This window comes from Geotrypetes seraphini, chromosome 10 (assembly GCF_902459505.1).
Source record: "Geotrypetes seraphini chromosome 10, aGeoSer1.1, whole genome shotgun sequence".
Lineage (NCBI taxonomy): Eukaryota > Metazoa > Chordata > Amphibia > Gymnophiona > Dermophiidae > Geotrypetes > Geotrypetes seraphini.
Genome location: NC_047093.1, coordinates 41084563 through 41109595, shown reverse-complemented (window position 1 = coordinate 41109595; position 25033 = coordinate 41084563). Strand labels below are relative to the sequence as shown.

Sequence of the window (25033 nt, the reverse complement as noted above, 5' to 3'; positions counted from 1 at the left end):
TAATGCTTACCAGAAAGTGGGCATGGTTAAGGGCAGATCAAGGGCAGATCTTGAGCATGTTTTGCTTGTAGGCGCCTAACATAGGTGCTGGTATGTAGGCCAAGAGAACCCTGACGTATATAGGCGTCTATGGTTTTTTTTAACCTATGTGCCTAAGTCTTAAAAGTACACCCCACCCACTTATGCCCCTCATGCCAATGCCTTTCTAGAGTTTACACACAATGGAAATTGAGCGCACGACTTCTAGAATAGTGACTAACGGCAGTTGCATAAGCAATTGCTAATTGGTGCCAAATGCCGCCAATTAGCACTATAATTTGTGCGCTCAGCATAAAGTTGGGCATCCAATTGTTTAGAATTAAGGCGATATTTCCGACAGTGCCAGCCACTCCTGAGGTTGCTTGCCTTTCTGGTGACAAGGCTCTCAGTATCCTGTTGCTGTTTGCTAAATTTTGTGTCTTACAGACCAAAAATTATTATTGCTGCAGACTTTTGGCAATGAGTGCAAAATATGTGTCGCCGTCTGCACGTCCTGATATACCACCTTCCTAAAGAGGGTCCTTTATTTCCCTTTGGAAGCTCAACCTTTTGGGGGTTTTGCATGTCAGAAAGGCTAAGTCTGTAAAGCATGTTGAGTCATATTATATTTTTAAGATGAAAGAGGTTGTGTAATATTAAGCTCCTATTACTGGGCACACAGGATAAACAGAACTGCTCTCTGCTCTTTCATTTTCTGAAAGCATTTTCTTATGTCAGGAACTACTTATTATGATGTAAAGGAAATGATTAATGTACTTTGTACGGCTTGATTGCAATCCTAAGTGCTTTCAGTTGCCCACATACTACAAAATGACTTTTTTTCTTTTAATGGTATCTGTTGAAAACACCTTAATCTTGCATTGTATCTACACATAGGGCTCCTTTTACGAAGCCGCGTTAGGGCTTTAACGTGCGGAATAGCGCACGCTAAATTGCCAGCCGCGCTAGACCTTAATGCCACCATTGAGCTGGTATTAGTTCTAGCTGTGAGCGCGGGTGTAGAGCGCGCTAAAATGCTGCGTGTGCTAAAAACGCTAACGCAGTGTAGTAAAAGGAGCCCATAGTTTATTTTCACGATAAAAATGCAAGAATTTTAGAAAATACAGTGGTACCTCGGTTTACGAGTGCACCGGTTTGCGAGTGTTTTGCAAGACGAGCAAAACATTTGCAAACTTGGTGCCTCGTAAACCGAGCTTGCCTCGCTGTATGAGCGCCCCCCCCCCCGAGAACCGGCATCCCCCCCAGCGATCCGGCATCCCCCCCGCTCACGTTGCCCCCCCTCCACCGCAATCCTACTTCTCCCCCCCCCCCCGAGCAGTCAATGACACCCTTTACCCGACTTGGCACCAGTGCCGGTGCCCGAAGATCCTCCCTCTTCTGGCGCGGCCTGGGCTGGGCGGTGCATCGGAGATCCTCCTTCTTCTGGGCTGGGCTGGGCTGGACTGGCTATGAGCATTTGCGCATGCTCAAAGCCTTCTGGTCTCGCTCTCTCCGAGATTGAGAGCGAGACCAGAAGGCTTTGAGCATGCGCAAATGCTCAAAGCCAGTCCAGCCCAGCCCAGACCAGAAGAAGGAGGATCTCCGACGCACCGCCCAGCCGCGCCAGAAGAGGGAGGATCTTCGGGCACCGGCACTGGTGTCAAGTTGGGTAAAGGATGTCATTGACTGCTCGGGGGGAGAAGTAGGATCGCGGTGGAGGGGGGCAACGCGAGCAGGGGGGAGGATGCCGGATCGCGGGGGGGGGGGGTTGGAACAGTGTCGGATTCCTCAAAGGGGGGGGGGAATGGAGCAGCGCCGGCAGCCTCGGGGGGGGGGAGGAGGAGGTGGAACCAATCAAAGCAGTTTCCCTTACTTCCTATGGGGAAACTTGCTTTGATATTCGAGCAATTTGGTTTACGAGCATGCTTCTGGAACAAATTATGCTCGTAAACCAAGGTTCCACTGTACTCTATTATCACTAAACTATGTTTAAAAGCATTTTGAGTACTTGTAATGATTTGAAATCTGTGATATGTAAATTAGCAGCTAGCTGTATGTGTATATGAACAACATATAGATATTGTTCTCTACTGACCAGTGTGCTCCTTCATGTGCAGAGACTTGATGCCGAGAACCCTGGATGGACAGATCACCATGGAGAAAACACCCAGCTACTTTGTCACCAAGGAAGCACCTGCTCGAATCTCTGCAATGTCCAAAGATATGAAGCTCATTGTCGTCGTCAGGGACCCTGTGACAAGAGCGATATCCGATTACACACAGACTTTATCAAAAAGGCCGGACATCCCCACTTTTGAAAGTCTGACCTTCAAAAACAGGACTACAGGTCTTATTGACACATCGTGGAGCGCTATCCAAATTGGTATCTATGCCAAGCATCTCGAAAACTGGCTTCAGTATTTCCCAATGTCTCAAATACTGTTTGTGAGTGGGGAAAGGTTGATTACCGATCCTGCTGGAGAACTAGGGAGGGTTCAAGACTTTCTAGGCCTCAAGAGAATTATCACAGATAAACATTTTTATTTTAACCAGACTAAGGGCTTCCCTTGTTTGAAGAAGGCAGAAGGCAGCAGCAAGCCCCACTGTTTGGGCAAAACGAAAGGTAGAACCCATCCCAACATAGACCAAGAAGTAGTTCAGAGACTGCGGGAGTTCTACAGACCTTTCAACATGAAATTCTACCAGATGACGGGACACAACTTTGGTTGGGATTAAGACTAACAGTGTTGTTAGAGTTACCATGTGGACTTAATACGTTATATAAATATAGATATATATGTATGTAAAATGTACAGAAATCTATTTTATAATAATTTATTTTTAATTTCTGAGCAAGTCACTAAGCTGCCTAACCACACCGTAGAATTTTAGTTGATAATGTGTTAATGTAACATTCCACAATGTTTGATTTTAATTCTTTTTTCCCCCCCAATTGATGGTGCTTCCATTTTCCTAGGCAACACTTTATTTAAAAGAAAAGCACAACTTTTTTTTTTTAATTTCACTTTCATTACGGGTATTAGGCCTTTCTAAATGCTTACAATGTTTTGAATTCATATTTTAGATGAGGTTTGGTGTGGCGATTGTCATTTTTGGCTCTATATGACAGAGCTATGGTCTGATTTTCTCCGGCCACATGTTATAGGATCAGTGGTTGGAGGTGGGTTTTCAAGATGGATAACCAGCGAGGCCTTTCATTTTCTGATTTGTTTGCTGAATGCACTTTCTAGGATATGTGTCCTTCCAAATCTTTGAAGTATCGAGGGGGGCCATAACCCACTCTCTTTCACAGGGAGAATTAAAGTTTGAGATCCTTTCCAGTGCAGTAATACCTTTTAGAGCAGTGGTCTCCAACTCAAACCCTTTGCAGGGCCACATTTTGGATTTGTAGGTACTTGGGAGGGCCTCGGAAAAAAATAGTTAATGTCTTATTAAAGAAATGACAATTTTGCATGAGGTAAAACTCTTTATAGTTGATAAATATTTCCTTTTAGCTAAGTCTTAATAATAATATTGTAATTTATAGCTAGAGACATATGATCAAGAAACTATTTTACTTTTGTGATTATGATAAACATACCGAGGGCCTCAAAATAGTACCTGGCAGGCCGTGAGTTTGAGACCACTGCTCTAGAGGTAAATTGCCTCTTCCCCCTACTACCATCTTTGTAGGCTAATTCTGGGGATTCTGGGAGAGGGGTTTATTTCTGCCACTCCTTTGGGTACCATGTAAAAGTGTTACATAAACATCTCCCCCTGTCTACTTGTCCTGTTGATTATATTTAACTGCTCTCCACCTTCCCGCAACAGATTCCTTTAAAAAAAAAAAAAATCTTTTATGAATTACCAGTCCCTATTAGGCCAACAGCTGCATAAGCTTTCATTTGCTCATATGGAAAGGAGATTCCCTCATTTTAACCCTTTCACGTCCCTTGTAGTCCAATGGGTGTCAGGTCAAAAGCGCGCCAGGACAAAGGCGCGAGCAGACAACTGAGCGCAGTGTGGAGGCGCGCGCCGAAGAAAAAGACTGTTTTTAGGGGCTACGACGGGGGGGGGGGGGAACCCCCCCACTTTACTTAATACAAATCGCGCCGCGTTGTGGTGGCGTTGTGGGGGGTTTGGGGGGTTGTAACCCCCCACATTTTACTGAAAACTTAACTTTTTCCCTGTTTTTAGGGAAAAAGTTACGTTTTCACTAAAATGTGGGGGGTTCCAACCCCCCAAACCCCCCACAACACCGCCGCGATATGTATTAAGTAAAGTGGGGGGGGAGCTCCCCAACAAAACCCCCCGTCGCAGCCCCTAAAAACAGTCTTTTTCTTCGGCGCATACCTCCGTCTTGCGCTCAGTTGTCGGCGCGCGCCTTTGTCTTCCGCGTTACTGTCTATGAACCAGTCCAATGAATGGATCAGCAATCTTTGACTAGAAGCCACAAACCTTAGTACGTGTATGTGCTGTAAATGGCTTATAAGTATTACTGTTATGGAATGGCCGGACATCTCTCTGTCCCAGAGGTTCCCTATTCCTTAACTCGTGGTACAAGTAGTACTGTTTTACTCTTGATTTTCAATGACAGGACTTCAGGTATTTGAATTCAAAGAAGAGGGTTAATTTGTGTGTGTGTGTGTGAATATATAGGTGTGTGTGTTTTGAAATATATTATGCAATTAATCCTCTGATTTCTTCGTCAAGAAAAATGAGCCATCATGTTTATAGAGTGTGATGAAAATGCATGCTGTTCCTAGGAGCTTTCTGGGCATTAACCTACTCAGCATGCGTCATAGCTGATTTTAAGTAAGGCTTAGGAGACTGCCTTTCCATTTCCAATTGTGCAAGGTTGTTGCTTTTTACCTGTTAAACATCTCTTGCTCAGAGTGGGTGGGGAAAGCTGAGGGAGATATTGGTAAATAACACATGACCAACTGAAAATCGAAAATTGAGATTATTGGCTCAATTATGCCATTACCAGTGCGACTCTCCCGGCATTTGGCAATAGTAAGAGTGAATGCACAACAATATCCAGTGTTGCATAAACTGGGACCTACAATGCCTCCTTCCACATAATAGAGCATGTCGTCCTACCAGCCTGCTAGAATGCCTATAGAAATTAAGAATTTTTTTGCCATTTTTCTGGGCTCCAACACGGTTGTTGCTTTCCCCAAAACTGAAATATTGCGGGTATTTCTTGTGGTGATTGCCTGCGTGACTTCATAGACCCTGCAATATATGTTGGTCGGATCCCCTTTTGTAAGCTTACATATGGACCTGTGTTGGGAATTATCCTACATTTTCCCTGTAGTGACATATATTTTGTAAATGATTCTCTGTTGACATTCTCGAACAGGAGAACCTGACCTTATGCAAATTAAAAAAAAAAAAAACCAACCACAGCACAAATCTTCAGAGTAGGGCTGGACTAAAGGGTTTCCAAAAGAAGAGGCACCAGAGGATGTAATAATAAAAAAAACAACTTTAATGAATTAAGTTATTATGAAAACAGAAGCCCGACATATGATGCTGAGTGGAATGAAAGGTGAAAAGAGCGTGTTTGGGTTTTCCATAAGAGATAAGACATAATTTACCATTGTCATCTGAGACATTTCTGACCGTTCACCCCAGATATTGTTACCCCTGAAACAAGTATTCATGCTGAAACACAGATTTGTGCTGGGTCTTTGGATTTAATTTGTTATCCTCTAGTGGACATTGTAAACTTCATTGGGCCTCTGGCCCGTGTGTCGGACTTGCGCTTTCATTATAATTTAATTCATTCACGTATTTTTGGGATTACATCCTCTGGTGCCTCTTCCTTTTGGAAACCCTTTGGTCCATCCCTACTCTGAAGATTTATGCTGAATTATTCTGTGTTGTTTAGAATCCTTCGGTCCTGGAAAAGCGAAAGTCTTGCCGGGCGGAAAAAAGGCCCCTATATTTTCACCCTTTGTATCTCAATTTCCAGAGTGATTTGTAATGGTCAAAAGAGGTTTATTTCAGTAAAAGTAAATGAGGCTGAAATGTCTACATAAATAAAACACTTTAAGTATCAGACTCGAGCCCTTGATGCTGCAGAGAGCAATGTGCTTACAAGTACCAAAGAAACCAGCTGAAGGAAGGGGATTAATGGCAACCTGCAGGAAAACACTTCAGTAAGCACTTGAGAAATAAGAGAATGTCTGTTGCACGTGCATTATAATAGATTTCGGGGGGGGGGAGGGGGGGCCGAGTCTAATATTTCCTTCCATTACTCTGTCTTATGTAAAGGCCAAAATTTCATTTGCTGACGTAGTAAAATTGCAGAGTTGCCTTATATCCCTCTTTAGGACCTTCTTTTTTTGTCCCAAATTTTACCATTCATGTGGTGTGCCCCCCCCCCCCCCCTCCACACACACACACACTCACACACACTGTTTGTCACAGAGAAGATTTCTGATTAAGCTTTCCTCAGGATATCCATTTACAGTTTTCAAATGTTGGTATCTATAAAATGTGATTTCCAGAACTATTCTAACCCCTTCCTCACTTTCCTTCCCCCAGTATTCAACCAAGCTGTATTTTTTATGCCTAGTTTTTAAAATGGGGACTAGGTCCTTAGTTTTATAGTACATTAATCACACTTGGCTGTGATAGGCAAGGATGCATGGATTTGTGGCTTTTTGTGCAACAGTGCCAATGTAACACATACTTAGTTTATACAGTACATCTAGGGACTCCCTAGACCAGTGGTCTCAAACTCGCGGCCCGGGGGCCACATGCGGCCCGCCAGGTACTATTTTGCGGCCCGCGGTCTGTACTAGTGCTGCCCGCTCTTTGCAGCGTCCTCTGGCTTCCCCCCTGGCCTCCAGCTCTTACCTTCAGATAATTACTGCAGCATGCAGAGAGGATTGCCAGTGCTGTAGCGATCCTTGCAGGCTGTCGTCATCCTCAGCATCACATTCCCTCTGCTGCGATCCTGCCCCTGACGTCAGAGGAGGGGCAGGACCGCGGCAGAGGGAATGTGCTGCGGAGGCCAATGGCAGCCTGCAAGGAATGTGACAGCACCGGCGATCCTCTCTACAGGCATGGTAATTAGCTGAAACTAATACCGGGAGGCCAGGGGAGAAGCTGGAGGACGCTGCAAAGAAGGGGAGAACATGCAGACCTTTGGGGAGGGAAGATTTATAAACTATAAAGAGTTTTACCTCATGCAAAATTGTCATTTCTATAATAAGACATTAACTTTTTTTTTCTGTGGCCCTCCATGTACCTACAAATCCAAATGTGGCCCTGCAAAGAGTTTGAGACCACTGCCCTAGACCTACTCCCAGGCCCACCCATCCTTGCCCCAGTCCTGCTCCCAATCCCACCCTAGTCCTGCCCCCTTCCCTCCCCCTCCCGCTGCCTTCTCTTGTCGGGCAGGAGGGCATATGCGCATGTGCGTGTGATGTCATCGAGTGGCCCTCCTTCCCAACGCGATTTCAAGGAAGCGTTCCAAAACCCGGACAAAGTGCCGGGTTATGAAAAGCCATCCGGACCCCCGGATAGGTCCTCAAAAAGGAGAACATGTGCGGGGGAAAACCGGATGCCTGGTAACCCTAAGTACATCAGACCTGCCAAGTCTCCCGCTTTTTCAGGTCATCCCTCACACTCTCGCTGGAAAACCAGGGTCTCCTGCTGAGCAGGCTCTCCTTCCAGCAGCAGCAGGAGAGGCCTTCTAAAATATTATCTCCTCGCTCCTGCTGCTGGTCCCAAGAGCAAAATTATCAGGACAAACCTCTTAATGTTTCTGAATTATTGGAAACTTCGGAGGAAAAAATTGTGAAACCAGCAACTTCTATTAGTTACACAGTGTGAGCTAGACTACGGGCAGAAAAAAAGTACCTGAATCTATGTTCTCTTATGCTTCCGTCATGACTGTTGCAGTTGTCCAGGTCTTCCTGTGTCTACGTAGGTAGAACTGACGTTTCAGCCATCATGCTGTAGCTTTATTTCGGATGAGCACACCCTGAAGAAAGCCACAGCGCAATGGCTGAAACATCAGTTCTTCCTGCCCAGATAAAGCAAAATCGATCCCATCTGACTTCCAGCAAAAGTAAAGATAAGTGGAGTTTTTTTAGGGAATGAATCTGGAGTACGTAGTCCCCAACTTGAGTTGAGAGATTGAGAGTCCATTCCTCTGATTCAGTCCTGTTAGATTCAAATCTAATGTGGATTTGGAAGTGGGGTTTTGGGGTTTTGGTTGTTCTTTTTTTTTTTTTACATAGACATGATAGCCAGGGAGCTCAACCATAGATATTTTAGCTCTGTTAGTATCAGTCTTCCCATTTTTTAAGCAAAATGAGTGACACCAAATTGAGAATTGTAAATCCATGCCTAAGATGCAGCCAATGGGGTCAAAATTAGGAGTGTAACTGTCAGCCAGTAGTGTGGCTAGACCTGACATTTTGGTTGGACACTAAGGCCCCCCTTTTATCAAGCCGTTGTTAGGGTTGTTTTTAAATTGACGGCAACTGTGGTACAAGCTCCGACGCTCAGAATTCCTATGAGCGTCGGAGCTTTTAACTGCATTGGCTGGCGATAAAACCCTCTAACACAGCTTGATAAAAGGAGCCTAGGCCTTTCTCTACATTCCCCTTTACCCTGGCCCACCCCTCCCAAGGCAGGTCTGATATCTTTCCCTTGTCTTTCAACTAGCATTTTTTTTGTTTGGTAGTGATGAAAACAGATGTCCCCTGGCAAGTCAGGAGGAAGGCCTTCCTTTTGCTGTGACCCACCCGCACAGCAAAAAGAAGTTGCATCAGAAAATGGCAAGTCATGGCAGAGGGAATTAATAATAATAATAACTTTATTTTTGTATACCGCCATACCCCGAAGAGTTCTAGGCGGTTCACATTAGTTAAACAGAGATTACAAGTGGTTAACATATCCAGTTGATCATAGAGTTGCAAACAGCAAGGAGTAGTTACAAAAGGTTACATATCAAATTGAAACGTAGAGTTGCGAACCGCAAGGAGAGAAGTAAGTGGGGAGAGAGGAGGGGGACGAGGGGGAGGGGAGTAGATCAGAAGGAGGGGGGAAGGAGGAGGATAGAAGGGGCATTAAGGGTCTTGGGATCTCGAAAAAGGCTGGCCAGAGGTAGTCTAGCTTCATCATTACTGGTGAAAAGCATGTAAGTATTGATAAGTGAAGGAGAGATATTGAACATATGTGGCATGTGTGTGTGAAGAGATAGAGGTGCCTGACCCATGCCAGGGGAAGGGAATGATATTAGGTTTGTAGGTTGTAAGAAGGAAGAAGTGCCTAAGGGAAAAAGCAGCATCTGATTGGCTGCCAGACCGGGTGGGCATGAGCCCCTCAGCCCATTGGATAGCACTTTCTCTTCTGCTTTGTGAAAGTCCGTTTTTTTTGTATGATTATTTTAGACATTGTTCTGGGTTTGTTTGGTCATGTGCTAATGGTTTTAATTAGCCCTAACAATTAAGAAAATGCCTTCAAGTGTAAGTTCATCTGCTTTTAAGACTTTAGAAAAGTGCAATTGAGTTTTGCTGCTGAATTATTTGGTGGCTACGTTGAACAAAGAAACCCTTAAATTTGTATGACTTACTGTTAAAATGAGATTTCCATACGCATTTGTCAATCCTTGCATGGTCAATTGCCACTCCCTCCGTTGCACAAGCTGACTCTGAATCCAACATGGTCACAAGATAGATTATATGGAGTAAGGTGGCTTTATTGTCCAAACAGGCTTGTCAATCAGTACGGTGGGGAGGTTAATGCCTTTTTGTACAATGTCCTGAATTTATAACGATAACTACTTCAGTCTGTTCACCCCCCCCCCCCACCTTCCACACACACACCCTCCCCCCCCCATTTCATGAAGGGTACGTTAATAAGATTTAGTGGTGTGGTTAGATTACTTACATTGGCACTTTTTTTTTTTTAATTCAACCACTCTATCCAAAAGTTATATTAGTATTCTTTGCAACATGTTACTTTAGAATAGCTAATTTGTAAAAATAAAACAGTGTAAATTGATTATTTTGTGCTATGTATCAAACAAATTTTACACAGAGAAAGATGTTTCTAGGGAAATGAAGTTCTGATCATTCATACTATTACTTTGTATGAAGAAATAAAATATATTTTACCAAACTTCAGACTTCTTTTTTATTCTTATAACCATATAAATTATTTATGCCTAGTAGAAATGTCTTCCAAAAGAAATATAATTATTTGTTTACTTCAGCCACTGCCTGCTTGGAGATTAAAGGTCTGAGTCTGCCGAAAGCTGATTGTTGATAGGGTGATGTAACTTCGTTGGCGGCAGACACCCCATTTTCACAAAGGGGAGAACCCTGAAGACACTTCTTCCCTCTCCCCCAAATCCCACATGGGCCCGGAGTGAAGTGGAAACCTTATAAGTTTCATTAAGTGTTGGTATACCGCATGACCTTCCTAAGTGGTTTACATAATGCAATTTTACGTTTTAACTTTTTTTTTTTTTTTTAATTATTATTTATTTTTCTACAATTTTCAAATTATCATCAAGCGAAATACATACAAACTTGAATAGATCAATATAACATACTGTACTTATGAATTCATAAAATCAGGAAAAATAACTAATTATTGGATATTTAGTCCACAATATTTAAGGAGATCAACAGGAAAGAATTCAAATAAAGTAATACAAAATACTAAGAAGCGGCATAACTCTGTGTTACCTATGCTGGTATAGCAAGCTAAGTACTATCAGCCACAATTGCTCTTCCTTCTCTCAATTCAATAAATTCCAGCAGCTGTTTGGGTTCAAAAAATAAGTAACTCTTATCTTGATAAGTAATAAAACATTTTACAGGAAATTTTACGCTTTAACATTTTTTATTGAAGGAATAAATAAACATTTACATTACATTACATTAGGGATTTCTATTCCGCCTGTGCCTTGCGGTTCTAGGCACAGGCAGTGCCTTCAAAATCTGTAGGCATTTCCAATCTAATTGGCCATGTTGGCTTTGCAGTAACGTCGGATTAAACAGTGTTCATATTTGGCACTTTTCCCGATGAAGCTCTTTCACAGTTGATGGGAGCGAAACGGAGATCTTCCGTCGTTGTTTGGCCCTAGTTGGTCAGAGTTAGGAATCTACACTTGAGCTAAGTACTTTATAACTATTATTACTACGGGAAAATAACCGCATAACAAAGTCAATTCTAAATTTAAAGAAAAGCATAGAAGACGAGAGTGTAAGGGATCGATGATAGCTCACTTTTTAGCTATCTGCCTTGATAATTGAAGGGCTTATAGCTGTGAGTGCTTAAGACCCCAAATACCTCTCTTAACAACCTGTTGTGGGTTGTATGTGGACTTGTGCACTAGCCAGGTCCTAAGGATTCCAGTGTGTTTCACAAGATTCAAGAGGATTGTTTAATTTAATACATATAGATATTACAAATGATTTCATACATTTTGAAAATACAAACCACATATTCTTATTAAATACAATTATTCCTCCAAATATTTTTATGACCTACCCTATTCCTCCCATCCTCTCTTCCCCATCTTCCCTCCCTCCTTTCCATTCCCTCCCTCCCACCAAGGATGGAAAGTGACAAAGACAGCCAGGATTAGGAAACAATAAAGGTAATAAAAGCTTCTATGCAATTCATTAAGAATCAAGCTTTGCGCTCTAGGTGAAAGTTTTTTAATATAAGGGTCCCAAATTTTCTTAAAAAGATGAGTTTGTCTAGGAGAATAATGAACTTCCCAAACTTCAAATAAAAGCACACGATGTAATTGGTTCCTCCAATGCCTACATAATACAATTTTAAAAATTAAGCAAAAATTAAAAAGGGATTGGACATACATGATTAAAATATTTAAATAGGACAACTGCATGAGACATAAAAGGGAAGAAGGTGGGATTGCATTGTCTAAAATTTTTTTTAAAATATAGAAGGGGGAGGATAAAACAAAAGGGCACATGGGTTAGGTACGATTAAGTTCTGGGTCTACACCCTTTAGCACAGGGATCTCAAAGTCCCTTCTTGAGGGCCGCAATCCAGTCAGGTTTTCAGGATTTCCCCAATGAATATGCATTGAAAGCAGTGCATGCATATAGATCTCATGCATATTCATTGGGGAAATCCCGAAAACCCGACTGGATTGCGGCCCTCAAGGAGGGACTTTGAGACCCCTTTTAGCACAACCCTTTAGCTGCTCAATCCCCTCATTCTCCCATATAAGCGGTGATCAGAGACTCTTATGTATGTTGTTAAGGTTCATAACAGGAGACTCAAAGTGACTCATTAGGCTTTATACCTCATAATAATTCACCTGTATTTCTTGGTGAGATCTGCTTATTAAACAGGTCTTTATGATCTTTATTTAACTTAAATATGAGAAAAAAAAAAAATAGGGATGAACCATGAACTTCCAATGACAAGCAAAAGACCTAAGATCCAAAAGGGTTCTCTTTTATGAGTTTTTTTCACAATAAGCTTTTACTTTTTGGACCTTGTGTCTTTTGCATCTTTGGAGGGTCATGTTTCATCTCGACTTTTTTCTCATATTTTTGTTTTGTCGTAGGGACCTTTTCTTCTGGTTTTGTTTCATTCCTTTGTTTAACTTAAGCATACTTTAATGTTGCCTTCTGTCTTGGTACAGGGAATGCAGACCTGATGGTATTCAAACAAAATTGCATGCCAGTTTTTCATGAAAAATCTAGTTCTTTGGTTTCCCATGGCCTGCATAGTGCATACAGTACCATCCCCTGGCTGATTTGATATTTTTAAAAGCATTAGCCAAGATTTTCCATGTCTAAGACATTTTAAGATGTGGTTGTCACAAATGCTGGAGAATTATGAGCAATCGTTTTGCAAACACCCAGAGGATTTGCACATTTCCCACATTATTTTTGGTCTAGAGCCAAAGCTTAAAAAAAACGTGACTGCCAACGAGAAATACTGTTAATAAGTACAGGTTATGCCAAAGTGGAATAATGTGTTAACTTTCTAGGATTTCTGTATAAACCATTGTTTAAGATATTTAGGGCATCATGGTGGGGGAGGGGAAGCAGAATCGAGAGGCTAAGTAGAACATAGGAGAGGGTAAGATGGTGTTAGGAAAATGGGAATTTGCGTATAGAGTGAGACTACATAATAAAGTTGATTACTTATTAATAAGTAATCAACTAACTTCATTATGTAATTTGTTTTTAATCACATTTGTTAATTGCTTTTCAAAATTTTTTCATTTTTTATATTTTGGTATTTGGTGTACTGTTTCAACCTGGGCAGTTTTTCTCTGTCATCAGTTGCTAGCTAAGGTGTCCTTTTACTAAGCTGTGTTAGATGCTAACACAGCACAAATGGAAGCAATACACACAAATCAATCACATGCATATTCATTCTGGAAATCTTGAAAATCCAACTGAGTTGTGGCTCTCAAGGATAATGCCCACCTTCATCTTTGCGCTCCCTCGATTATCTTCAAGCCTCCAGGTTAGGAATGACACGGGGACAAATTTTTCCCCGTCCCCGCGGGAACTCATTTTCCCGTCCTGTGAGTTCTTTTCCTGTCCCTGCCCCGTTCCTGCAAGCTCTGTCCTCAACTGCACAAGCCTCAAACACTTTACAATCATTAGTAGCAACATTCTAGAGCTCACATTGTGATGTCATAATGCCTCATTCCACCAATGCCTAAGCTCTGTCTTCAACTGCACAAGCCTCAAACACTTTACAATCATAATTAGCAACATTCTAGAGCTGAGATTGTGATGTCATAATGCCTCATTCCACCAATGCCTAAGCTCTGTCCTCATCTGCACAAGCCTCAAACACTTTCAAATCATAAGTGTTCGAGGCTTGTTTGGTTAAGGCAGAGCATACAGGAATGGGGCAGGGACAGCGACAAAACTTGCGGGAACAGGATGGGGCAATTGAGTTCCTGCGGGGACGGGAACAAATTTGTCCCCGTGTCATTCTCTACTTCAGGCCTTCCTCCCTTCCCCACTTCAATGATTAAACTCAACAAGTTTCACTTGAACATCACACCTCCCAGAATAATCCTGTCCAAACCGTAATTGGTTATCATACTTTTTTTAAGCATTAGGGTTTATTTACAAGGGAGCTATTCATCCTCCCTACCAAAAATAAAAAATCACATTCTGATGGGTCTTTGAGGTTTTTTATTAATGTAACTGTCAGGCTTTGGGTGCAGCTGTTCTTTGCTGCCCATCAGAAGCTGCACCTTAAGGTGGCTGCCTAGTCTTGCATAATGGTTAAGCCAGCTCCGTCCTTGCCTACCTCAATCCACAAAATAGTATGGCTCATGCACGTGGGTATTTCTCTATCCATTAAATTACCCAAGAAATGCAGCGATCACAAGCCTTAATTTAACTTCACCTGTAATCATGTACCATAAACTTTCATACTCGTGGCTTTGCTATCTTAGCTGAAAGTTTCCTTTTAAAAAAAAAAAAATTTCCTGTGTCCAGGGGTGTAGCGAGGGTGAAATGCGCCTGGGGGCGATGGCGCCCGGTATGGTGCCTCTCCCCCGCTTTCATCTCCTCTCCCTGCTCCTTCCCCGATCCTCCCTGCCACTTGCACGCCCCCCCTTCCCTTCCCCTGTCCCTCTAGTTGTTCCCCACTGCGAGCAACAAGAACTTCGACATGCTCCTCGCGGCCCCATCGTCTCTCCCACTGACATCACTTCCTGTGCTCGGCACCCGGAAGTGACAGCAGTGGGAGAGACGGGCGTCACAAGGAGCACGTTGAAGCTGCTGCTTGCAACGATGAACAACTAGAGGGACGTGGAAGGGAAGGGGGATGTGCGCGTGACAAGGGGAGGAGCGGGAAGAGGTGGGGCAGAGAGGAGGAGGAGTTCCGGCACCACCACAAACATGGCGCTCGGGGCAGACCCCCCCCCCCTTACTACACTTCTACCTGTGTCTTCTGCCTCGGCTAGATTGTAAGTGTCATAATATAAGGACATGTGATGTACACATGTTGTTTCACATCACACTGGTATGTGTTTCTCTTTGGGAATTTTGCTACAGGTATGTTCGCAAACAAGTGGATATGAACTTGGATGCTGCGTGTGGGGTTACCAGCTGTCCAGATTTCCCCCAGACATGTCCTACATTTTGAGGACATGTCTGGGGGTCCGGACGGCTTTTCAAAACCCGGCACTTTGTTCGGGTTTTGAAAAGCTTTCCTCCGCATTGCATCAGGCAAGAAGGCATCCGCGCATGTGCTGGATGCCACACGATGACGTCACGCACACATGCACGTGATGTCATCGCGTCGCATCCGCGAATGGGCGGATGTCCTCCTGCCTGAAGAGAGCAGGCAGCGGAGGGGAGGGGGGGCAGGACTGGGGTGTGATGAGGCGGGACTGGGTGGAACTGGGAGGGCCTGGGGGAGGCGGGCCTAGGGAAAATCTAGTAACCCTAGCTGCGTGGTTAGTGAAAACTAGCCCTCTCAGGTTTTATAGCATCAGCCTCTAGGCCAGGGGTGTCCAACCTGCAGCCCGAGGGCCACATGCGGCCCCGTGAAGTATTTTGTGTGGCCCCGGTTGAGGGCGATACAGTGTTTTCCTCTGCTGCCCCCAGGTGTTACCATCTTGTCGGCTCCGTCCTCTATCTTGCTGCAGCATTTGCTTGGCCCCAGAAACATTTTTTTCAGCCAATGCGGCCCAGGGAAGCCAAAAGGTTGGACACCCCTGCTTTAGGCAAAAGATTTTATAGCACCAATACTCTAGGCAAGAGATCTGCAGTGGGGCAGACCGACAATCACATTCCCCACTGAGAACTGTTATGATCACATACCTTTGCTGAATCAGCTCAACAGCATCAGAAAAAGTAAAGCAGTGGCTTTTTTGTTGTTGTTGTTACAGAGGAAATGTTGCCCTCTTTTAAGTAGGTTGAAGTATCTGAACTTTGCAGTAGAATGACATGAGCCTCAATGATGCAGTTCAAATCAATACAGTAAATTAAGCTGCTGACATTCGTTACATTAAATGACAGGGCTTTTAGCTCCCTGAAAGGAGAAGACACCTGGGTGGGGAGAAGCAAATAAACTTTTTCCTCTTCTGTTCGGAGGTGAGAGAGATTGGTTAAAATCTGTTATTAAATAGAACTGCTGCCCGCTCTGTGTTTCAGATGGAAATGTTTAGCTGAAGCGCAAGCTGGACATGGCAATGTGTCTGTGGAAATGCAGCTGCAAAAATCCAGAACAAAAATACCTCCTCCGCACGCTGAAGCATTAATTAGGTAAATCAGAGTTTTAGAAGGGATTATGAATGTGCTCAGCGTTTCTGGCGAAGGACACACTTGCGGTTAAGAATGTGACACCCCGGTCCCCAGGCAGCAGGGCTCAGTTACTCTGCAGTAACAAGCACACCTGATTTGGAGATTTCCTTTTTTTTTTTTTTTCCTTAGTGCACAGTAGATACAGTAAAACCTTGGTTTGCGAGCATAATTTGTTCCAAAAACATGCTTGTAATCCAAAACACTCGTATATCAAAGCGAATTTCCCCATAAGAAATAATGGAAACTCAGACAATTCGTTCCACAACCCGAAAACTTTAAAACAAAATATTTTATGTACTCATATTGCAAGACCTTGCTTGTTTATCAAGTTAAAATTTAATAAAATATTTTGCTTGGCAAGTAACATGCATATCAAGTTACTTGCAATCCAAGGTACATTGTTAACCCTGCAGTGAATTCCAAAGGCCCTACCATTAACAGTATAATTTAAATTTCACTGTGATATCATTCGTTGCTGCTGTGATATCATTCGTGCAATGGACATTGCACTTTTGGCCATTCCAACCCTGAACAGATCCTAGAAGTGTACCCTGTGTCGAGTATTCTAGTCAAAGTAGTGACTGGTATTGGAAGAAACTGCTCAGGAGTATAAAACCCTCTGCAGATATGAGACCCTGGTGCTCAAAAGCTTTCCATGCTGTTAGACTCGTTAAACCAGTCTTACATGGCACGGAAGCTCAGCCTCCGATGATGCTCATAAGGGTTCTCGGGGGCTTCTTCTGATCCTTAATAGCAGCCACTGAAAACCCTATTCAAACGCATTACAAGGAGCTCATTAGTATTTAAGTGAGTTCTCCTTGTGATGCACAAAAGGGAACACCCCCCTTTCATGTGGCTTTGTGCCAACTCAACTGATCGCAGCTCTTCTCCCCTGCTGGCTCAGCTGATTGTGGTTCTGGTGCCAGTTCAGCTGATCACAGGCGGGGGACAAGGGAAGTCTTTGCGGGCAAGGGACAGGGAGAAGAGCTGTGCATGAGATCTATTTGCATGCACTGCTTTCAGTGCATATTCATTGGGGAAATCCTGAAAACTCGACTGGAATATGGCTCTCGAGGACCGGAGTTCCCTACCCCTGCCCTAGTAGCTCACAAGTTTTGCATGCATAGTTGTAATGTTGCTGGAAAATCTATGGGCTCGCCATCAATGCACAGGAATCGGTTCAACGGACGGCCACCAGGATGATCTCGGGGCTCAAGGGTCTCTCGTACGAAGAGAGACTGAACAAATTGCAGCTCTACACTCTCGAGGAACGTAGGGAGAGGGGAGACATGATCGAAACATTTAAGTACCTCACGGGACGTGTCGAAGTAGAAGATGATATTTTCTTTCTCAAGGGACCCTCGGCCACAAGAGGGCACCCGCTCAAACTCAGGGGCGGAAAATTTCATGGCGACACCAGAAAGTATTTCTTCACAGAGAGAGTGGTTGATCATGATGGGTCATTTGGCCTTTATCTGCCATCATGTTTCTATGTTTCTATAATCAGAAAGTTCTATGACATCACAATGCAGGTGTAAAGAGCCTTAGCCTATAGGAAGAGGAGATGCAAATGTTAAGAGCCTTAGCCAATAGGGAGAGGAGGAGAGAGTGGCTGCTGCAGACACCAGAAAGTATTTCTTCACAGAGAGAGTGGTTGATCATTGGAACAAGCTTCCAGTGCAGGTGATCGAGGCAGACAGCGTGCCAGACTTTAAGAATAAATGGGATACCCATGTGGGATCCCTACGAGGGTCAAGATAAGGAAATTGGGTCATTAGGGCATAGACAGGGGGTGGGTAAGCAGAGTGGGCAGACTTGATGGGCTGTAGCCCTTTTCTGCCGTCATCTTCTATGTTTCTATGACCATGTGGCTTTCTTCTTCAATCTCCGAGTCTCCTTGAAGGTCTACCAACAAAGGCTGGAATAGAGATTTGATATACCTCTTGGACAAGGTGTATTAAGCTGTTTACAGTCAGGTACTCAAGCATTTTCCCAATCTGTCTCGGCAGGCTCACAGCATGTCTAATGTACCGGGGCAGTAGAGGATTAAGGGATTTGCCCAGGGTCATAAGGAGCAGCACAAGATTTGAACCCATAACCTCAAGGTGGTGAGGCTGTAGCTCTAATCACTACACCACACTCTCCTCTAGGCAGATACTACTTGATACACTGGTCTAAGGGGAATTATAGGAGAGTATCTACATAGTCTTATAAGGTGGAGTAACAGATACGAGAAGATTAAGGACTTTAAATAGTTTTGCCTAATCCCTCTACAAAAGTAACTGCTGCTGGTGTTATTGTGTTCCATTTTCATTTGACTAAAGACTTCCTAAAGCGAAAACCAAAAAAACCCCCAAAACTGGTTCAGGGCACATCTATTGGCACAGACTGGCTTACTGACTGAATGAAGAAAGCAGCTTGTGTGGTAATTGCCTACGGCCTCTTGCTGTATGCGAGTCCTGGCCCTGATCATAACAAACTGAATTGCTGTTATGCACAGAGGTTACCTTGATTTCAGGAAGTTGTGTGGTATGGGGGGGGGGGTGAGCCTCCCTGAACACCACCTTGGTGGGGGCACCAGCACGTCTCCTTCCCTGCCACTTGCGTGCCTTCACTTCCTCCCCCACCGTACCTCTAGCTTTTTGCCGGCACGAGCAGTGGCTCCAACCTGCTGCTCGTGTCGGCCTCGAAGTTCTCGTCTGACATTACTTCCAGGTCCCATGACTAGGAAGTGACATTAGAGGAAGAGCCAATGCTGGCACAGGCAGGAAGTTGGAGAGGGGGGAGCACCACCGGCCCGGACGCCTCCCACCCTCGCTATAGCAGTTATTCCAGGTATATAGTAGGCAGCTACCTAGGCAAAATATAAAACCCTGACTGCACCTTCTGGGTCATATCAGTGATTCACTTGCTGACCACGTGCTAGGGTCCTCAGTGAGATGCAGCATTAATCTCACCTTTTCCAGGAAAGGATTAGCCCTAGCTCCCTCTTTCCATTTGTTTGCCTCCTGTACTTGTTTTTATGATTTGGTAAATGCTCACAGTTTCTCTTTTCCTGATCCTTCCCTAGATTTTCTTGAAGCCACTTAAAAAAAGATAAGAGGCGGAGCTACTGAGTAGGAGCTGGACCAGGGCTTCACTTCCACAGTCCCTCCCCCCATTTTCAGAACAATGTGCAAAGGCCATAGGTGAGTGAGTGGCATGCCTTCCTGAGGGGTACAGCCAATCTCTGAGGTGCCCTTCTTCTTCTCCAGCCATGTGCTGTTATATGAAAACATAACCCCTGGCAGTACGAATGTGAGACTAATGGTTCACTAGTGCCATTTTGGATATCTGCGCCAGCAAGGGCAAGAGCGAGTGGTGACTGCACCTGCTCACTAGACACCAGGGAATATGTAAGGTATGCCTGGGGGAGGGGTGGCCTTAGGATGGGGCTTCCAGATAGGTTCACACCTTGGGGGAAGCCTTTAAGTTGGGTGCAGGGTTTTGCTGGGGGTAGTACTGGAGAACCTTTCTGATGGGAAAGAGGTGCTCTGGAGTCAACAGTTTTCTAACATTTCCAGCCCCTGTAAGAGATGGCCCAGAAGCATTGAGCTATGACTTGGTGGCCCTAATGCTTCCGAGTGATAAAATAATCTCAGCTTTTAGCTGGTTTATTTTGCAGGCACTGCAGCTTGCAGTGTGCACCTGGTACACAACACAAGCTGCAGTATAGTATTTACATATGACAAGCTGCTTTACATGCATTTGAATGGCTTGCATCTCATACTATGCAAGGGTGACCTATTTAATGCTGCAGTAGGGCATCACACCCAGCATTAGAGTCCTTTAACATGCTTTAAGGGGCAAATAATATAAGTTAATGCTCTAATGCAGGGGTCTCAAAGTCCCTCCTTGAGGGCCGCAATCCAGTCGGGTTTTCAGGATTTCCCCAATGAATATGCATTGAAAGCAGTGCATGCACATAGATCTCATGCACATTCATTGGGGAAATCCTGAAAACCCGACTGGATTGCGGCCCTCAAGGAGGGACTTTGAGATCCCTGCTCTAATGTAACTTGATAACTTCCCAAAGTGTTCAAAATAAACCAAGTCCATATAATCAATCACACATCTTGCTTCTTAAATCGGGCTACCAAAATCTGGGGAAACCCAGACACGAGGACTGTCTGGGTGCCTGGATGGCCTTTCCAAAACTCGGTAGTTCGGGTTTTGTAAAGCTCCGACCTCCTGGCCATGTCTGGAGGGCCTCTGAGCATGTGCAGATGACATCACACGCATCCACGCATGCTCGGAGACCCTCCAGACATGGCCTAGAGGTTGGAAAACAAAGACAGGGCTTTACAGGGGGGGGGATAGAAGCAGAACAGAATGGAGCTAGTGATGAGACAGGGTTGGGCCATGTGTCTGGGTTTCTCCGGAGAAAAACCTTGTAACCCTATTCTTAAACAAACACAATGGACTATGAGCTGAATCCTCAAAAATACAAAAAAGAAGAAAATCTTATTAAGGATTATCACAGTGTCCACTGTATTCACCGCAGATAAATTAACTAATGAAATCTCCTGAGTTGACTTCTCCACCAGCTGATCCTGACTTGTTCTTCCTAGCGAGTGGGTTCTACAAAATATACTCCTTACCTAACGTGACCATTTATTTTTTTTCATCAAAAGGGGACATCTATTAATTGTCAGTCCCGCCCCCAACCCTGCCCTAGCCCCGCCCCCAATTTATTCCATTCATTTTTCATGTACACATAATTCATAATGGTAACCTTAAATTTAAAAACAAACAAACTACAAAGCACACTATACGCAGAGAAAATGTTAATTATCATTTATATTTGGGGGGTTTTCAAAGATGTGAAGGCAATGACTTTAAAATATGCAATGTCACCTCAGTAACTATAGAAAAATAGTCAAATATTGTGCAGACAGCAGATATAAATTCTCAAAACTGACACATTTTGATCACTAAATTGAAAATAAAATCATTTTTCCTACCTGGTGATTTCATGAGTCTCTGGTTGTGTTTCCTTCTGACTGTGTATCCTTTCATTCATTTCTTTCTTTCTGCACTCGGGCCCAACAATTGTCCCTTTCTATTCCCTCCCTCCTTCCTTCCTATGTCTTTAGTGCCTCCAGTGCCTCCTTCCCATGTCCATAGTGCCCCCAGTACCTCCTTCCCATGTCCCTAGTGCCCCCAGTGCCTCCTTCCCATGTCCATAGTGCCCCAATGCCTCTGTCCTGTGTCCCTAGTGCCCCCAGTGCCTCTTTCCCATGTCCATAGTGCCCCCAGTGACTCCTTTCTGTCTTCCCTTGCCTTTGCCCCTCCCCCAAAGCCAGCCTGCCTGCCTATCTCCTTCCCTCCCTCCAGTGCCTGATTCAGCTTCCCCCCTGCAGATTCAAACACCCCTGTCCATCCGTCCATCCGTCATGTAGCGCCGCCCGCCTGCCTCCCTGCCACGCCGATTCAAACCCTGGGCCGCCGCCGCTGCTTCTTGCCTTCTTACCAACGTCAATTTTGATGTCGGAGAGGAAGGGGCCAGCCAGGCAGCGATTGGCTGTCCCGGAACTTCCTTTCCAACGTCAAAATTGACGTCGAGATAAGGCAAGAAGCAGCGGCAGCGGCCCAGGGTTTGAATCGGCGCAGCAAGGAGGGAAAGTGATCGCCCGTCCTGGTGTCCCCGCGCACAGCTTCGGGACGCTGTCCCTGAAAACGGGACATTTCGGTGTCCCGAAGCGGTGGGTCGGGACAACGGGACGGTCGGTCCAAAAACGGGATTGTCCCATTGAAAACGGGACGTATGGTCACCTTATACTTACCAGGGGTATAGCCAGCTTTAGATTTTTAGGGGGGCCCAGGGAGGACTGAAGGGGTGCAATGCATTTCCTCTTCTCTCCCCCTCACTGCTGCATTTTTTGCTCTTAGATGGACAGCATAACTCTTGACTTGACAGGAATGAATTGTGCACTGGCACTTATGAATAGAAATATTTCTAAGAAAATCTGTGTCAAGAAAAGTCAAAAGGTGCTACTTTTGGGAGTTTATCCTCATTCCAATTGGGATGACAGTCTACCACACCTAAAAAATCAAACTAATAATGATTGCATTACTTAACGTGGCTCATTTGAGGTTTTCACCTTTTTAACTCAGTGTGAATCTCTTGTCATGTTGCATTAAAAAAAGGTTGGGTCCCTAATATTATATCAGATACTATAGTATTAAAATGTTTACTCCAGTCCATGTGCTCTCTTGTCTATTAAGTGCAAGTGGAAACATGACTTACTCAACCCGGTCTGCACAGTCTACAGATAGCAATGGGAAAGATTTAATTATAAATTGTTTTAAGTTAATATGCACAGTTCATGCTTATTGTATTACGAAACAATTTTTTGTCTTACATTCAGATATTTGAGTTTGAACAAGGCAAACCTGAGCTGTCACTTTAGCAGGTCATGGACATTCGTGGCCTTTTTAACAGATCCTGCAAATCAAAGTAATGACGCTAGGTCATAGTAGATCTTTAGCAGAAAAGGACCATTTGGTCCCCTAGTCTACCCATTTGCACTTTTCTAGGGTTACCATATGGTCCAGAAAAGGAGGATGGATTGAGATATTTGGGTTTTACTTCTACTGAAAGAAATGGAAATATGACAGATAGAGATATCTGGGCTTTATTTCCATTGAAAGCAATGGAAGTAAAACCCGGAAGTCTCAATCCGTCCTCTTTTTTCCTGGAGCTATATGGTAATCCTTCACCTTCCCATGCTACTGGTAGGTCTTAGTCAATTTGTGGTCTTGTCCCTCCCTTAGCAGCCAAGGTTTCCATAATTTGAATTGAGCCTCTGAAACTGCCTAAAAGCTTTTGGCCGAAACTGAAACCAAAAACTATTGTTTGTTTGTGTGAATGTAAACCAATGAGGCCCACTGGGGAATGTCAAAGTTTGAAGCCTACATCCCACTGCTAAACTCACAGGAGATTACTAAGTTCCAGTTCCAGAAACTGCAAGCACAGGCTGACAACAGGGACAGCAATTTTAACAAACACTGTTCAACAAGTCTGGCATGTTTTAAGTTCCCATTTAGTTCAGATGTAGCTACATATCTTCTGAGAAAGGAACTTTATGAGAATGTGTGAAAAAAAATTATTACCAGCTTTTTATGTTTACCCAAACTGTGCACGGATAACAAGAGAAAGTTATATTAGGATATTTTCCATCTTGTATTTTGTTATAAAACCGATTAAGGACAAACAGTGATATAGCTTATACTTTCTAAAATACAGAAGTCCAGACCAGTGGCATACCAAGGGTGGGGTGGGGTCCATTGGGCCTTTCTCTCTGCCAGATGCTGCCTTTGTGGAAGCAGGAAGAAGGCAGGACCGGCAGAAAGGAAGTCCCGATGCCAGACAGAACAGTAAGTTGCGAAGGCTGCCATTGCTGACAATGGAAGACAAGTTTTTAGTGGTGGGGGCTGACAGAGAAAGGGGGGGGGGGGTTTATCCATCTGGTGGGGCAGGGAGACAGGAGAACAGAGGAGAAGGAAGACCAGAGAACGGAGAGGAGAGAAAGATGCCAGACTATGGGGAAGGGAAGGAAGGAGGGAGGAATGGAAAGGAAGGATTGGAGATGGCAGACCATGGGGTGAGGTTGAAAGAAGAAAGGAAGGAAAGGAGAAGAGAAAGATGCTGTAATATGGGGAAGGGGATGGAGACAGGAGAGATAAAATGGAGAGGAGATGAAGCTGAAATGAGTTATGTATAAAGGAGAGAAGGGACACAGGCTGGATGGAAGAGGAGAGGGTAGATAGTTTGTTGAAGGGGTATAGAAAGAGGGAAGATGCCATATGGAAGGGGAAGAGAGGGTAGACACTGGAAGGAAATGAGAGAGAGGGCAGAGAGCAGAGAAAGAGGAAGGAGCAGAGGCTGGATAGAAGGGGTAGAAAAAGAGGGCAGATGCTGGATAGAAAGAAGAGAAGATGAGGAAAGCAGAAACCAGAGATGACAAAAAGATTTTAAAAAAATTTGTTGCTTGAAAGTAGTATTGTAGCTGTATTGATAAACATTTAAATGGGTCAAAATGTTGTGTGATCGTGGCACCGAGGTACCCCCCTCTTCAAACCCAGCATGCACCCCAAAAGAGGGAGAAAAAGCCTCAGACTAATGTAGCAGTATAGAACCAAAAGGTACAACTCAAAACTGCTTTTGATACTTTCACTGGCAAAAAAAACTCCCTCACAGAACAGCTCAGGTTTAGAAAAGGGCAAAGTCACCGGGAGGCACGTTCAAGGACTTAGCTGACAAAAGACGACTTGAGCTCCAACGCTGTCACATCTTCTCCAATCTTCCCAACAAGCAACCTTGTTTCACCAATGTTTGGCTCATCAGGGGAACAAACAATACAGCCTTGAAAAGTGCAGCCACGCAGAGACCAGCCCCAGCCTTCAGAGTTAGAAATATAATGCTTTACCTACGGTAGGGGAAAAGATCCCTAGACCCCAACACATACTAGTCCTGAAACACAGCAAAATTTTTAATCCCCCCCCAATGCCCCCCAGCTAAATCCCAAAACTATCCATCATACACCAATCCTCTACCTTCCCAAGAAAGAAACACATTCTTTCCCCCACCTGGGTCAAATTCTTCATTAAATCTCAGTGGGGTAAACCAAGAATATCTACTCCCTTCAAGCAGATTTCCGCTAATC

General features: G+C 44.1%; 1 protein-coding gene across 1 annotated transcript in view; it reads left to right on the top strand.

The window, feature by feature from the left end:
- Positions 1-3435, top strand: part of LOC117368084 (heparan sulfate glucosamine 3-O-sulfotransferase 3B1-like) — a 67200-nt gene extending 63765 nt beyond the window's left edge. Inside the window, exon 2 of the mRNA XM_033961377.1 lies at positions 2136-3435. Coding sequence (XP_033817268.1) covers positions 2136-2754 — 619 coding nt within the window. The 3' untranslated portion in view covers positions 2755-3435. The remainder of the gene's footprint in view (positions 1-2135) is intronic.
- The last annotated feature ends 21598 nt before the right edge of the window (positions 3436-25033 follow it).